Here is a 15,767-nt window from a genome sequence, read left to right as displayed (position 1 = left end):
AAATCCAACAAAAAGCTGGTCGTCCACACGATAGTCTTTAGTTCTATCGAGGTAGAAACTCACCGCCCTCTTAGGGTCTAGGAAGTGAAGCCGCTCCTCCTCCTTGGAAGGGTGAGGGGGAGGATATAAGGTAGGGAGGGTAATGGACTGCCCCAGATGGAAGGGAGTTACCACCTTAGGCAGAAAAGCAGCCCTGGTCCTAAGTACCATTCTCTCAGCATGAATGGTCAGGGATGGGGGTTTCGAACTAAGAGCCTGAAGCTCACTTACCCTCCTTGCCGAGGTAATTGCTACAAGAAAAACAGTCTTAAAAGACAGAAGTCTCATGGGACACTTGTGTAGAGGTTCAAAGGGTGAACCCATCAAAAAGGTTAAGACAAGATTCAAGTCCCATTGAGGCACAATAAATGGAATTTGTTGGTAAGACCTTTTATAAAACGTAATACAATAGGTGACTTAAATAAAGACGGCTGGTCCGGCAAACAGAGGAAAGCCGACAAGGCCGATAAATAACCCTTTACAGTCGCAACAGCAAAACCCTGCTGGGCCACAGAAAGAGCAAACTGAAGTATGTTAGACAAACGAGCTCTTAAGGGGTCAATAGATTTCTCTCCACACCAGGAAACAAATTTGGACCACCTATAGTAATAGATTGACTTGGTGGAAAGACGCCTGGCCGAAAGAATTACATCCACCACATCAGGCGGGAGAGAAAAAGAATTCAGGTTGCCCCGTTCAATCTCCAGGCATGAAGGTGTAAGGTCTGGAGGTGGGGGTGTAGTATCTGCCCCTCCATCTGAGAGAGGAGATCTGCCCTGAGAGGGAGACTGAGCGGCGGGCACGAGGAGAGGTGGAGAAGATCTGTGTACCACACCCTTCTTGGCTAATCCGGGGCGATTAACTTGGGCCCGGTCTTGGCGAATCTTCCTCAGAACCCGAGGAATCAAGGGTATGGGAGGAAACGTGTAAAGGAGTTGCGAGTCCCAACTCAACTGAAACGCGTCCCCCAAAGCTCCCTGCATCGGAAACTGGAGGCTGCAGAATGACGGGCAGTGAGCGTTCTTGTGAGTGGCGAAGAGGTCCATCTGAGGAGATCCCCACGTCCGGAAGACGTGACGAACCCCTTCTGGGTGAAGCCTCTACTCGTGGTCGGCTGAGAACTGCCGACTGAGACTGTCAGCACGAACATTCAGAAATCCAGCCAGATGATTTGCCATCAGACAAATCTGGTGGTCCTGAACCCAGGACCAGAGACGCAGAGCTTCTCTGCAGAGAAGATGCGACCCCAATCCTCCCTGCTTGTTGACATAACACATCGCGGTCGTGTTGTCCGTCAGGACCTAAACCGACTGACCGCAAAGGGAAGGGAGGAAGGCCTTGAGTGCTAAACGAATCGCCCTAAATTCCAGAAGGTTGATGTGAAGCAACCTTTCCTCTGGAGACCAAAGACCCTTGATCTCCAGATCCCACAGATGAGCACCCAACCCTAGGGTGGATGCATCCTTTATTACCGTGGCCACCGATGGAGGCAGATGGAAGGGCTTTCCTTTAGACAGATTGCCCTCCACTCTCCACCAAGACAGATTCTCTGGAGATCCTGACTGACTCCCTGAGATCGCCATTGTGCTGATACCACTGCCTGCGGAGGCACCACTAGAGCGCCCTCATGTGCCAGCATGCATGGTTGACCAGCAGAACTGGAACGACCGCTCCATTGTAAAACATAGGAATCATTTCCTGAATGTCGAGAATCCTTTTTGGTGGAGGGAATGCTCGACAAACAGTAGTGTCCAGTACTGCCCCTATAAACAGGTTGTGCTGTGAGGGCACCAGGTGAGACTTGGGTACATTTATCGAAAAACCCAACCTGTACAACAACTGAGTTGTCTCTTGCAGATGATGGAGCACCTGCTCTGGAGACTCTGCTTTGATCAGCCAGTCGTCCAGATAGGGGAATACAGGAATCCCCGCCCTCCTGAGATGGGCTGCCACCACTGTCATCACCTTGGTAAAAACTCGAGGTGCAGTAGTAATTCCAAACGGAAGGACTGCAAACTGATAATGTTGCGACCCCACCGTGAAATGGAGATCCTTCCTGTGCGACTCCAGGATCGGGATAGGAAAATACACGTCCTGCAAGTCGAGCGACACCATCCAGTCTTCTTCTAGCAGCGCCTGAAGAACCTGCGCAAGGGTAAGAATGAAGGAAAGAGCATACCCATTTGCCACAAGATTGAGAACCCATTGGTCTGTAGTGACCGATTCCCAATCCCGTAGAAAATGGGTAGGCCGACCCCCCACAGGACCAACATGACTGGGAATGGGGAATCTAGGGCTGCTTTGCTGCTGCGATAGGAGGAGAGGTAGAGGAAGAGGAGGAGGAGGGTTGACGACCTCGTGGACGACCTCTGTTTCTTCCTCTATAAGATTTATACAGCGTATTTTGTTGCTGTTGCTGCTGACGAGGCTGCCCTTGCGAACAAAAGGATGACTTTCCGAATCCTCTGCATTTACGAAAGGAACCTCTGGACTGGGTCTGCAAGCCAAGTGATCTTGCCGTAGCCTTACTATCTTTGAATCTTTAAAGTGCGGCATCAGCCTTCTTACCAAACAGACCCGTACCATCAAAAGGTAAGTCCAACAAAGTTGCCTGCACATCTTGAGAAAAGTCTGAAGACTTCAACCAAGCTCCCCTTCTTGTAGCCACTGCAGAGCCCATAATTCTAGCGACTGAGTCAGCCGTATCCAGGCCACTTTGAATGACCTGGCGCGCAGCAGCCTGGGTATCATCCAAAACCTCCTGAAAGTTCTTTCTGTCATCATCAGACAGTTTTGGCAGCAACTGTTTAGAGGAATCCATCTAAGCATGGATATACCTTCCCATCAAGCAAGTCGCATTTGTAGACTTCAGTGCCATGCTCGCTGATGAGAACACCTTCTTAGCAGACTGGTCAATCCGTTTTGACTCCTTGTCAGCAGGAACCTGAGGGAAAGCTCCTGAAAACCTCTTTGAGCAAGCCGCCTGAACTACAAGGCTCTCAGGTGAAGGATGAGCTGACAAAAATTCTGGATCCTCCGGTGCCACCCTATATCTCCGTACCACAGTCCTGGAGACTGCAGGGGCAGACAAAGGTTTCTTCCAAACCTCCAACACCAGCTCCAGAATTGCCTCATTAAACGGTAACAAAGGCTCAGTCACAGAGGATGGAGAATGCAACACTTCAGTCAATAAATTGGACTTAAATTTGGTGGAAGGAAGATTAATGTCCAATAATTCAGCAGCTTTTCTCACAACTGTGTGATATGGGGCTACCTCCTTCGAAGGAGCATCTGAACCAGGAGAAAAATCCCACTCAGGGGAAACATCAAGACCACTTGCATCTTTTAATTCTGCAAAATAGTCCTCAGAATCAGGAAGTTCACCTTCCTCCATGTCCTTCTGATAGCGTGCCTCTTCCACAACTCTTTGGGCCTCCCTCCTGGAGCGGATCCTCGGGACTGGAGTCGATGGATCCACAACCGACTCCATCGGATTCGGGACCGGTGTCGAACGCAGAGCCGAACGAGGTCGAACAGACGGCGCTGGAGATTCTCGATACGGCGTCGGAGATTCTCGGTACGGCGCCGGAAAATTCCAGGATGGCGTCGCTGGAAGAAAGGGCATAAACGGAGCCTGGGCATAAGCCTGAGGGACACCCAAATTGAAGGCAAAAGGACCCATGGGGCCCGCAGGGCGCACCAGAGGGGTACATAGCCTTTGCAAAGACACCATACATAGCGTTAAGAAAGTGTGATGGGTCTTGGCCTGGAGCCGGGAAAGGGGGATAATTTCCCTGCGCCGGCTCTGAAGCCGGTGTACCTGTAGTCGGGCCCACCGGCACCGAGAAAGGAACCTCTTCAGGCTTCTCCTGATCTTCTTGCTCTGGCTCGGCTTCACCCGGATCCGAAGAATGGACCGAATCCGAAGGAGCTAGCGTCGGTGATCGAGAGACTTCGACTTCAGGAGACACTTCCTTCTCTGGCAAGGTCGGATTTGAATGTGAAGGATCGACTTCACTACTGCGACGTCGAGGAGAAGATGACTTCGGCGCCGGTTCCTTATCAGAGTGACGCCTCGAAGAGTGCTTCTTTCTCTTATGTCTCTTCGACTTCGAATGTCCCGACGCCGACTTTGAACCCGACCTGGATTCGGAACGAGATCTCGACCTCGATCTCCTTTTACTCGCCTTCTTACTCTTCTTCATCTTGGCAATAAATAACTTCGCTTCCCTTTCCTTTAATGCCTTAGAGGTCATCTTCCTGCAACACGCACATCCATCGACGTCGTGATCGGAAGACAAGCACCAAATGCAATCCTCATGCGGGTCAGTGATGGACATCTGCTTCCCGCACTCCCTGCAGGGCTTGAAACCAGATTTTCTCCCAGACATCTTTGAAAGGAAACGAGAAGAACAGACAAGAACAACTATAATAACAATGTTACTACGGAGAGTCCCAAGAAACCGTTGGCGTCGACGGCGCGGAAAAAAGGGAACTGACGTCATCACGCCGACGAGGCCCTATTATGGATCCAGTGACTTCAGCGAGGTTGCGAGCGGAGTCGTACCCTCTGTGACGTCGTCCATGACTTCGCCGGCGTGGAGAGCTACAAAAGTTTCCGATTGGCTGCTGCGCAGGGGATATTCACAAGGTGAGGAATCCACTGGTAGATGTATCTATCAGAAAGTAGATTTTAATTCAAAAGACTTTTCATAGGGTAGATGCTGTTCTTCTAAACATCGTCAACACAGGAGTACAACATATTTTGGAAACTCATGTGATAGTAGAAGGGCACAATCATAATGATGCAAGAAGTTAAGATACAGTGACACCCCATTCACCCTATGAACTGGAAATAAAACAAGTATTGGCAAACAAATAGGTCTCACCTTGTTGACTTATTGCCTTTAGGAATGTTTTTGCCAAGGCTGTGAAGCATCAGCAAAAAAAAGAAAACAAAATGCAGAATGTTGTGTACTCTACTGCCGAATACCTCAGTCTGCAGATGTGCATGTGTGATGAGGTATGTGCACGCATGTATGCACCTATGGAGTGATATGGGTACCAATTTCTTTTTTTTAAATGTAAATAAAATAATATTTTTTTCGCGCAAAGCACTATTTTCCCAGCTACTTGGCATCTGCTTAGCCATCCATTTTTTTTTTTAAATGTCAAGATGGCGAGGAGTAGTGGAGCAACGGAGAAGTGGATGGAGGAAGCCACAAATGAGTAGGTGGAGAACGTATGGGTTGAATCAATGGAGGCATGTAAAAGAGCTGTAAAGCAGCGCACCCTAGCAGCAAGTGACAGGGAACATGGACAGCAGGGAAGGCATGTATTTTGTATAGAATTTTACTACAACTACTAGAATATCAGATCCAGGGTCAATCTCTGAGAAAGCCAGCATGCTGACCTGTCTCTAGCACTGCAGGTGTTACAATGACATCACTAGGGTCAGCAGTGCTCACAAGTCTCACCCCATAGTCCATCTGCTCCTTGAGATCCTACTTCACTTTATCCACTCTGACCTCCACCTGGTGGACTGGCATGCCGAAGTCCTCAAGGGAGACTACTGTAGCCAAACATGATTCCACAACTACAGATATTGTTTTCTTCCTTTTCAGATTTTTCAAGGAGTGTGTCTAATGCCCGTGCTCCTTCGTGATATTGCCCAAAAAAATATCTGCCTCATCATGCACACCCCCACCTGTTTCCCCTTTCTTGGGCAATGGCTGTTTCTCCAACATGCTGAAATAATAAACCTTTGGCACACTGCTGTCACCACACAGCTAAGCCGGCTGTCATGATGCACCTCGAGTGGTATATGTCCTTGTTCATTTTTGCCCCTGACCTCCAATGGCTCCAACCAAACGAACATGCACAGCCTGCGCCCCCCTCTATCAGTGGAAAGCGCCCTTTGTCGCACTCCTTCACTGTGGCCCTAACAAATTAACATCCACAGAGTCACCAATCATGTCAGGTTGCCAGACACTGCTTTGTCGGTGGACCCACTACAGCAGCTGGAGCCAGCGGGGACAAAGGCCCTGTGAAAGGATCTGTGCCTGGACACCAGAAAAGGACTACCTATTCCTTGAGCTGCTTGGCTCTGATGCACTTAAGTAGTTATGCCTTTTAAGAAAGAGAAAAATATTTCAGTAGACAAGTCTATGGACTTCTTCCTACCCGGGCACCACAGTGGGCAGCTATCTCTTCAAAGGGAGCTTTCTGGAATTTTTCAACCACTTGACGTCTCCTTTCCCTTTCTTGTTCTTCCACTGCAACGCTGTCAACTAAAATAAAGAGAAGGGAAACGTAAATATAGCAAGTCAGAAAAAGAACAGCAGGTATGAAATAAATAGAGTAGAGGCACTGCTGCATTTTACTTCTGAGACATCTCTGAAAGAGACCCCTGGAATTGTAACAGTTTTGTATCCCTTCCCTTTTATTTCTTCGAAGTTTTCTGCGGTATGTGATTATCACACCCCACTCAGTTAAATAGATAAACTATGTTAAAACAAGGACGAAAATTCATTCAGTATAAGGATGGATAGTATCATCTTGTTTAGTGAATTAATGTTTGGCACCTTCTTCACTTAGGAAATTACAGGCCACCGTTTTTTAAGATTTATCTAGTATTGCTGCACATAGAGTCAACATCATACACACATACAAACTCAGTGCCATGTGTACTGAAAGCACAACAAACTATCACTCCATGCTTTTTATATTAGAGTTCATGCTTAGTAGGGCGTTTGATTGATAAGCACAACATTTGGCTTGTTCCGCATATCGAAATGCATTTGACCATATATTTGTAAGCAAAATATATTTATTTAAAAAGTGATCCCGGATCCTGCACACAGGAAGAAATATTCAAACGTGTTGCTCCATGGCTGAAGGTTCTGTCATCTGTGGCAGGGTTATTTTTCCCATAATACATACATGTTACATACAAGCTAAGTTTTATTGTATAGCAAAATCAAAGCACACCCATTGAGGCAGAACAACAATCATGAGGCTGAGAACAAATATGTAACAACTATACTACATCGAATAGGTAATGTAGGGATGTGAGCTAAAATAGGATTGAGGTTTTAAGAACGTAATTATTTTTTTTATTATGACTATTGAGATTACCATAGATATCTCCAACATTCTGATGCAAGTATGGGGATCTGTATCTATGTACATTACTTCCCCTTCTGATGATAGTCACTTTGACAAAGGTCTCTGGCTTCTAATACTCCTTTTCTGAATGAGCATAGCTCATTGTGGAGAGGAGGGAGAGGATCTTGACAGTTCCCATTTTCTCCAAAATGGGGATGCTAGGTCTTATCTCTTTTGGGGTTGAGGACAGCTACCCGGGTGTGCTCCTCTAGGATGAGGAGTTAACAACAGTTTAAGGTCTTCCCAAAGTTTAACTGTGACTTTTCTGGTCACTACATCTTTACCCATCTCATTTCAACATTTAAGAAAATTTCGTTCCATCCTAACTTTCTTTTACTTTAAAAATAGGCTATTTGTAGCAGAATCTCTCATCCGCTGTGGTTGGGCAGTTGTTAGATCTGGGGGTCTCTAGTTGGCAGAGGTAGGCACCACTGTCCAAATAGGGACCCTTGCTTCTAGTCAGGGTAAGGAGGATACGCTCTTTAGATAACCCCTGCTCACCCCCTTGGTAGCTTGGCACGAGCAGTCAGGCGTATCAAAGGCAATATGTAAAGTATTTGTACCAACACTCACAGTAACACAGTGAAAACAACACAAACTTTCTACTTGGCAGAGGTTCCTTCTTAATTCCAGATTGATCTAATTTTCTGTAGTCTGGGGTCCTTTACTTATACCCCTAAAAGTCTTTGTTCCCTTTGTGCAGGAGGGCTCTGAGCCCGGTCTGAACGATTTCTGGGTGTTTCTTGAGCACTTTGTTTTCCTGGCTTCTACTTTCCTAGAGTGAGGAGCAGGGTTGTCAGCCGCCCAGCAGGAGGTGGAGCCAGCATTGTGGAAGGCAGGCACAGCCCTATTCAGGCCCAGGTGCTATCCCCTCCCACCACTCAAGATGCAGATGCAGTCATTCAGCCTAGGGCTGACTCATCCAGCCTCCTGGGGGCTCCCCAGCCCCTGTCACTCTCAAACCAGACAGTCAATTAACAAACAGGCCAAGGCACATAGAAAGGTTAGACGAGAACAGCCACTTTCTAAATGTGCTGTTCTCCAACACAGGATTTAAAAACAACCTTTCCTAAAATATGTGTTATTAAATTCTGAGTTCAGGGATACCAGACTTTTATGTCCTATCTTCCTCCTATGGGAAGATATGCTGGTAGCCACTGTAGCCAGCATTCCCCATGATAGCCTATGGGCAAGATAGCCTTACAATAGTGAAAACGAAAATGGCTGTAATTCACTACCAGAGCATGTCACCTGCACTAGTGTACTAGGTAGTAGTAGTAGTAATCCACATTTGTATAGCGCACAATCACCCGTTAGGGTCTCTAGGCGCTGGGGGCCGTCAGGAAGATTAAGCAAGCTATTGCCCAGAGTCGCATGGTGCTGGGCTAACCTGCCGCCGGACCCGGGGATCGAACCCTGATCCCCAGATTCCAGCGTCAGTCGCCCTGGCCGCGGCGCCACACCTCTCCACTCATGCTCTACCTTTCACATACACTGCACCCTGCCCAAGGGGGTAACGTGGGCCTTAAATAGGGGTGGCCAATGTGCACAGAAAGGGAAGGGTTAGGCCTGGTCAGTGGGGACACTGACCAGGAGAACATGGCAGTTCACAGAATGCACACAGGAACTGCAGTGGCAGGCCTGAGACATCATTTTAGGGCTACTCATGTGGGTGACACAATCAGTGCTGCAGGCCCACTAGTAGCATTTGGATCACCAGCCCTGGCACACTCAGTGCACTTTACTAGGGACTTCTTGGTGAGACAAATATGCCAATCATGGATAACCAATTACAATAACAATTTACACAGGGAGCACTTGCACTTTGACACTGATCAGCAGTGGCAAAGTGCCCAAAGCATCTAAACCAGCAAAAACTAAATCCAGCACAGCGTTAAAAATACAGGAGGTAGAGGCAAAAAGACACGGAAAACCACGCCAAAGATGCCAGGTCTAACAGCAGTCAGTAGTTTAAGCGTGTTGATTGTACTAGGGAGATCGTAGGAGTTAAAAATCTCCCATCCTTTTAATGGGCTGATTCGGAAATTATGACCCTCTCACAATTTTTGTAATCACATCTCAGACCTCAGTGAAAAAAATCCACCCTTAAATATTATTCTAGCTGACCTTTATCAAGCAGCATTTACATTGCGCAGCACTACCACCTCTAGAGGTATCTGAGCGATGAGGGCGACATGTCGGATGTGGAGCGGCAGGTCGTTCCAGGTCTTGGCAGTGATGTAGGAAAAGGCGTGACCCCGGCTGCGACAGATGTGGGGTGTGTGCAAGAAAGGAGTGCAGGTGTTTTGAGCGAAGATGGAAGCTAAGTCAATGGCAGATTTAGGCTGGTCCTTGATTGTGTAGAGCTTTGTAGGCCTGCATAAAGATTTTGAACAGGCTTCTTTTCTGGATGGGAAGCCAGTGGAGGTTTCTGAGGTGGGGAGTAATGTGGGTTTGTTTGGGGAGGTTCAAGATGAGTCTGGCTGCAGTGTTCTGTATTGTCTGGAGTCGTCTGAGGAGCTGGGTGGTGATGCCGGCGTAGAGAGCGTCGTTGTAGCCGAGGTGGCTGGCAACTAGGGCCTTTGTGACAGTTTTTCTGGTGTTGATTAGGATTCATCAGAATGATTCTGCGGCACATGTGGAGGGTGTGGAAGAAGGAGGAGGCGACTGCACTGACTTGTTTCATGGTCAGTTCGCTGTTGAGGATGATGCCTAGGTTGCATTCCAGTTGGCTACGTTGGTGATAGCGTTACTGAGGGTGGTTTGGCATTGGAGGGTTACTCAGTGAGTGAGAGGGTAAGAAGAGAGTCATCTGCGTAGGATACAATGTTGAGACCGTGGGATCTGACAACATCTGCGAGGGGAGTCAAGTAGCTGTGTAAAGGATCAGACTGAGGGATGATCCTCGGGGTACGCCACATATGATGTTTTTGGGGTCGGAAGTTATCTTATTAACTTGAAATGTAACTGAACATGTTTTGTCGGCCATAGTACGTTTATTCAAATAACATACTATTAAGAAACACTGTTTTTCCCACCACTGCAGAAGATTTATTCATGCAGTAGGCAACTGTCACAGCTTACAATGAATATGAAGGGCTAATACTTGCGATCAGTGCTGCCTAGAAACTGCTTTAATTAGATTGATGTCTCAAGTTGCAGAGTACATTAACTACATTAATCGAGAAGTGATGTTCTCACATGCTGTAGAGGAGACTGTGGAACCCCACAGCCTAGACACGGTGCACAGCTTAAAAGACAATAATAATCATCTCGAACACATCATCCCATCACCAGGGGTAGACATTCACACTGCTTTAGCACGGAGAGAAGCACACTGGATTAAATTGCTGGGCACAGTGGCACCGGGGGGTCTCAATGACCATTACGAGATGATTTGTTTCTTATGAATTACTGTATGATGTTCTGTTTCTTATGAATTCATGTAAAATATCGTTATGTATATGCACACTGTGCATGTTTGGATTAAGCACTCTCCTTTGATCATTAGCCACCCGTTTTCCTTCCACATCTTTTACCAACATATTGATTTATTGGTGTCACTCACCACTTATCATTTCACTATATTCAGGCGTCCAACATTGTTAATACATTCAATATTTTTATCTTGAAGAATATTTCACCATATAGATTACAAGGGTTAGCAGTGTCCACAATTTTCACATTAGCACTGTCACCATTTGAACGGAGCTCGTTTCTTCTGGGGGATGTACCCAGTATTCAGCGCTTTTGTACTGTGGGAACAATAAAGTTTTAATGAAAGTCTCGCAGACAGTGTCTGCACCGGTAGGACGGACAAATTGGAATTAATCATAGATTTTATTTTTTCACTTTAGTTTCCTTCGAGTTGTGTTTTAGACTTTGGCAGTATTGTCATTTTGGGTGCAGGTTCCATTTTAACACTATCACACACGCCTTTTCTGAATTGGATTAACACATGGAAATCACGTTTTACAATAAAGTACACTGTGTCTTTAAAACGGCAAGGCATGCAGGGATAGCTTGCAGTCGTGTTTCAGAGCGGGACGCTGAGCGAGATAGAGCTCATCGACCGGAATCTTTTACACTGTGGTAAGTTGAGCGTAGCGTGTTTGATTTATGTTTTACCCTTCTATCTGACATTTAGCAATCACATCCTAAACAGTTTAAGTAATACGCGTTACTGGCGTTTATGTTCCCAGGTAGACCGACACGTTTTCTATACTCGACGTAGAAGATCACGCGCACTGTTGTGATAGTGAACCTCCATCCCTCGGGAGGTTAGTAAGATAGTACTATTCAACATATTGACTAATTGTGGACGTTGTGATTACCTCACTGAGGGTTTCTGTTATATCAACAGGGTTGGCAGCCTTTTGTGCGACCGTTGGGTCGAATTTTCTAACTATCAGTGCATTCAGCCGCGTGGGGCGGTAAGGGTTGAACTTTAAAATATCTTTTGGAGGGAACACAGTTTTTTTACACATTATCGAGGTGAAGGCAACGTTTCTGTGGTCATATACACTCTGTAATTACACATGTGTGTCACTAGGCACAGATCGTAAACATCCTTTTGCACTTTTTTCACCTCTGCCCTGTTGTTTGCATCAATCTTCCATGACTTTCCTTAATCACATTTAGATTCTTTTCATTCCTTATCTGTATACACTATTTTTGGAGAGTGCTTTCTCTAATCTGCACTGGTGTTTCATATCAGCATGCAGCATGACAAATGTTATGTTTCTGAGTACTAAGAGTCATTTTCTTAATGCTAATTTGCAACCCATTGTGTTGTAGGTTCCCTATGGATGCAAGAATTGGATTTTTGATCTTTCATTGTCATTGATGTACAAATGTGATATCCCCTGAAGAAGGGTTCAATTAACCCGAAATGCATTGGGATTTTCCTTAAAGTTTTGATTCTTTTCAAATTATTTTTTCCTCTGCAACATTTCATATATGTAACATTGAATGCAAATGTTATTACCTTTTCATATATGTATGGAGTAAAAATCCAAAATGTGATATGTAACGAAAAATTGCAAAGATTTACTCACGATAAAATACATGTTTAAACTGAAGGCCTATTGGAGCATGTTGAATAATTGTTAAAACATTTACTGTTTCTAATCCTTCTTTGAGACGAATATTATTGTCTTTTAAGCTGTGCACCGTGTCTAGGCTGTGGGGTTCCACAGTCTCCTCTATAGCATAACGTATAGGGAGGAACAGGGTCTGTACTCTCTTGACAGAACGGTAGCACGCACACAACCATAAGAGTATTAAAAAAATTCATTACATTAAGAAAAAGTTTTTTAAGTAAGGTGTGCACACACTCGTTTTTTGTTCTCACAACTGCACCATCTGGGAAATTTTCTACATTAATCCTCATGTCTCAGGTAAGTATTAGACACACCTCCCAAGTTTGTTCTGGCTCAGCTCAACTCAACCAATCCTCATGCTTACGTCTGTTGCTAACAAAGCCAGCACACCTGTTTGAGTTTTCTGTGGCCATTGTATCAACTCTGTCTAATCAGGAAGGCTAACATGGTGTTGCAAACTTCTCATATAGATCAATAAATAAACATTGACAAAGCCAATAGGTCTCATGTTGGGGGCAGATGAATGGGTTTGCAATCTTTTGAAATGTGTTTTGTGAACTTGTATTACAAAAAACCATTCCAAAATGGCAGTCCATGCATGTGCACACATGTGCACACAGGAGAAGCGTTCTTGAATGAACTTTGTGATAAAGTTTTACAAAACCATCGAAAGGTGGGTGCCTGTGTGTGTATGCTTAGGCAATCTTTTTTGAATATTTTTACAAAAGTAAAGGTACAAAGATGACTGCCATGCAAGTGCCTTAGCAAGCTCAGACGATCATCTTGCAATAATTTTACAGCTCATTCAAAGTTGGGTACCACGCAGTACAAGCAGCAGTGAGGTCTGGCAACAGTGTCTGGTGGGTATTTGCAAGGATAAAAAATATAAATAAATAATTATAAACACTCTTGCTCACAAATCTTGGGTATTGAATGTGATTGTTTTTTGTGTGGTTAATGACATTGTGGTTGGAAAGAATGCCATCACTTACACAGATCGGAAACAGTGCCACATGCTGTATGTGGTGGCGAGTGGAAAAAATGTGTGAGTTACACTATAATAGACCAAAGGATAAACAGATCTGAAAGCTCCTGTATGTAAAATCAAATGTTACAGGGATGTTATAGTTAGGAAATATTTTTTTTTTAATTTAGAAATTCACTGAAAAAAACAAAGGTTACTGGGACGTTATAGTTAGGTTCATATTTCACTCGTACAAAACCATAGAAATTCAGCAGTTACAGTTACCTGAACTAACTATAACTTACACCCCCTGCAATGTAATGCTTATGACCTCACATATGACATCACTCATGACATGGTCAGTGACATACCTGATGACATCCTCCACAGACCACTCACACACCCACTCACACCCCTAAACAATCTCTCATGCACACACTCACACAACCACTCACATACCTATTCACAAACCCATACAAGTACCCATACATCCACTTACTGAACTATAGAGCTACTCACACACCCACCCACTCATACAGCCAATCAAACAAGTACTTGTGCGAGTGCCTGTGTGGCTCTGTGATGCGGTCTGTGAATGCCTGGGTGGCTCTAAGAGTGGGTTTGTGAGTGCCTGTGTGGATCTGTGAGTGGGTGTGTGAGTGCCTGTGTATGTGTGAGTGGCACAATGCATTTTGGGCATTTGCATACTTAGGGTATTTAAAAAGGAGAATCATGGAGTCTGCTCTCACCACCAGACAATTAGAAATGCATCTCTCTTCACAGTCACCCCAGATCAGATGGGGCTTCAATAGATCAACGATGCAGTCACCTACATCAAGAATTTCAGATTGTTTTTCAATGTGGAATACGAAAGGAAACACACTTGCTTTGCTTCTACCAAGCCCAAGTAGTTATGAGCATTTGTGCTTTACTGAAGTGCAGCTTTCACTGGGGAACCTGCTATGTTTATATTTGTAAGTGCTTCCCGTTGAGGTTTAATTTCTGTAAAATGCGCACCAGGGCCTGAAAGGACCCTCAATTTTTTCAAAGAAGAGTCTCCAGTTTTGCCGAAAAAGTCTACCCAACTACAGTGATTTCATACGGTTAATTAGTAAGTGCTTCCTCGTTGGATGAATGTCTCGTGCATATTCTGCATTACAGCTGCCTAAAGGACCATGAGGTCATATTTCCAGTGAACTGGTGTGCATGTAATTTCGGCAGTGTGAATATTTCTTGAGCGTCTTTATCCGCAAATCAGTGATTACATGAATTTTCATCAAGAGATAACTAGACTACAAAGAGGGGAATCAGATGTCCTGGTATTCTTCTGCACCAATAGCTTGTCACTAGATTCTACTGGTAACGTCCTCAGGGGCCTTTTGTTAAGCTGTCCATCAATGTGGGTAAAGGGGAGGACCATTACATGCTACTAAAGAAAACGGGGAGGAGGGGTCCCCTACCCAGTCCGATCTTTGCCCCAGGGACCCAATCCGAGGGGGCCCAGCTGAAATTCAATGGGGAGGGATCACTAGCAGCTCCCTTCTCTGGGCTGATTTTAGCCCGGGGACCCTATCCCCCGGGGCCTGGGCACTTCTCCCTGAGTCCCACCCAGGGCATCCAGTGTGCTATGGGACCAAGCCGGCTTTGCTACGGCATGCAGGGAGCTGCTGGAAATGCAGCTCCCTGCGTTTGGGAGCAATACCTTCAGCTCTTTTCCTGTCCACATGTCTGCAAGGATGGAAAGAGATGACAACTCCACTTCCAGCAAGTGGGAGCACTGTGACAACTCCCGCCCATTGAAAGCATAGTGTTTGTTTTTTTGGAAGCTGTCACAGGTCCAGCCAAACAAAAGCAAAATGCTATTTCCCGTGGGTGGGCACCTCAGGAGTAGGCAGGAACCTGCCCTGGAGGGTGGCTGTCACCAGGGCCACATGTGGCTCCAGGAAGAGTGCCGCATGTCCCCCTTCCTTTGATATTATAGAGATTGTCTTGGGGAGGTGGTTGTCCCGTGGCTGTACATGGCTCGGGAGGGAGCCGCGCAGTCCACTGCCTCTTTTAAAAAATGTAATTGGCCCCAGGAGGTGGTGGTGGTGGTGGTCTCTAGGGTCCTCACTGACCCCCTCTTTATTGTAGTCCCAGAGAGGAGGTGGGGCCGGGGGGGTCCATGCAGTCACCACTATTTATTTATTTTATTTATAGCCCCAGGGAGTTGGTGGTCCCTGGGGCATAAATAAGCCCTTGGAGGGGGCCCCTATGTGCTTCCCCATTTTATTATAATTCGCTGCATGTCCCCGGGACCTGGCCCACCCGGAGGTGACATTTAAAACAAGTGCGGGAGACTGTGCTTGTTTTTTTTGTTTTTAATGCAAATCGATAATCGTGCATATTGGTGAATTTCACAGTGATTAAAAAAAATGCTTTTGTTGGCAATGCAAGGTCCCTGTGAGACCCCAGGACTAAGGCTAGGTGGTTAGGGTATTCGTACATCGCCCAGT

The 15,767-nt window shown here is 45.8% G+C and overlaps 1 protein-coding gene and 1 long non-coding RNA gene across 3 annotated transcripts in view; one reads left to right on the top strand and one right to left on the bottom strand.

The window, feature by feature from the left end:
* The window catches only part of EFR3B (EFR3 homolog B), a 614,353-nt gene that overhangs the window by 49,975 nt on the left and 548,611 nt on the right, over positions 1-15,767 (bottom strand). For both annotated transcript variants that reach the window (XM_078649934.1, XM_078649935.1), the window contains exon 21: positions 6,223-6,329. In XM_078649934.1, coding sequence (XP_078506060.1) covers positions 6,223-6,329 — 107 coding nt within the window. The remainder of the gene's footprint in view (positions 1-6,222; positions 6,330-15,767) is intronic.
* LOC144763905 (uncharacterized) lies at positions 11,214-12,260 on the top strand. Its single transcript, XR_013596272.1, has 4 exons — positions 11,214-11,298; positions 11,409-11,486; positions 11,570-11,639; positions 12,004-12,260. It is a non-coding gene; the product is annotated as an uncharacterized LOC144763905 (long non-coding RNA).

This window comes from Lissotriton helveticus, chromosome 6 (genome assembly GCF_964261635.1).
Source record: "Lissotriton helveticus chromosome 6, aLisHel1.1, whole genome shotgun sequence".
NCBI classification, from domain to species: Eukaryota; Metazoa; Chordata; class Amphibia; order Caudata; family Salamandridae; genus Lissotriton; species Lissotriton helveticus.
This window is presented reverse-complemented; position numbering and strand designations above follow the sequence as displayed.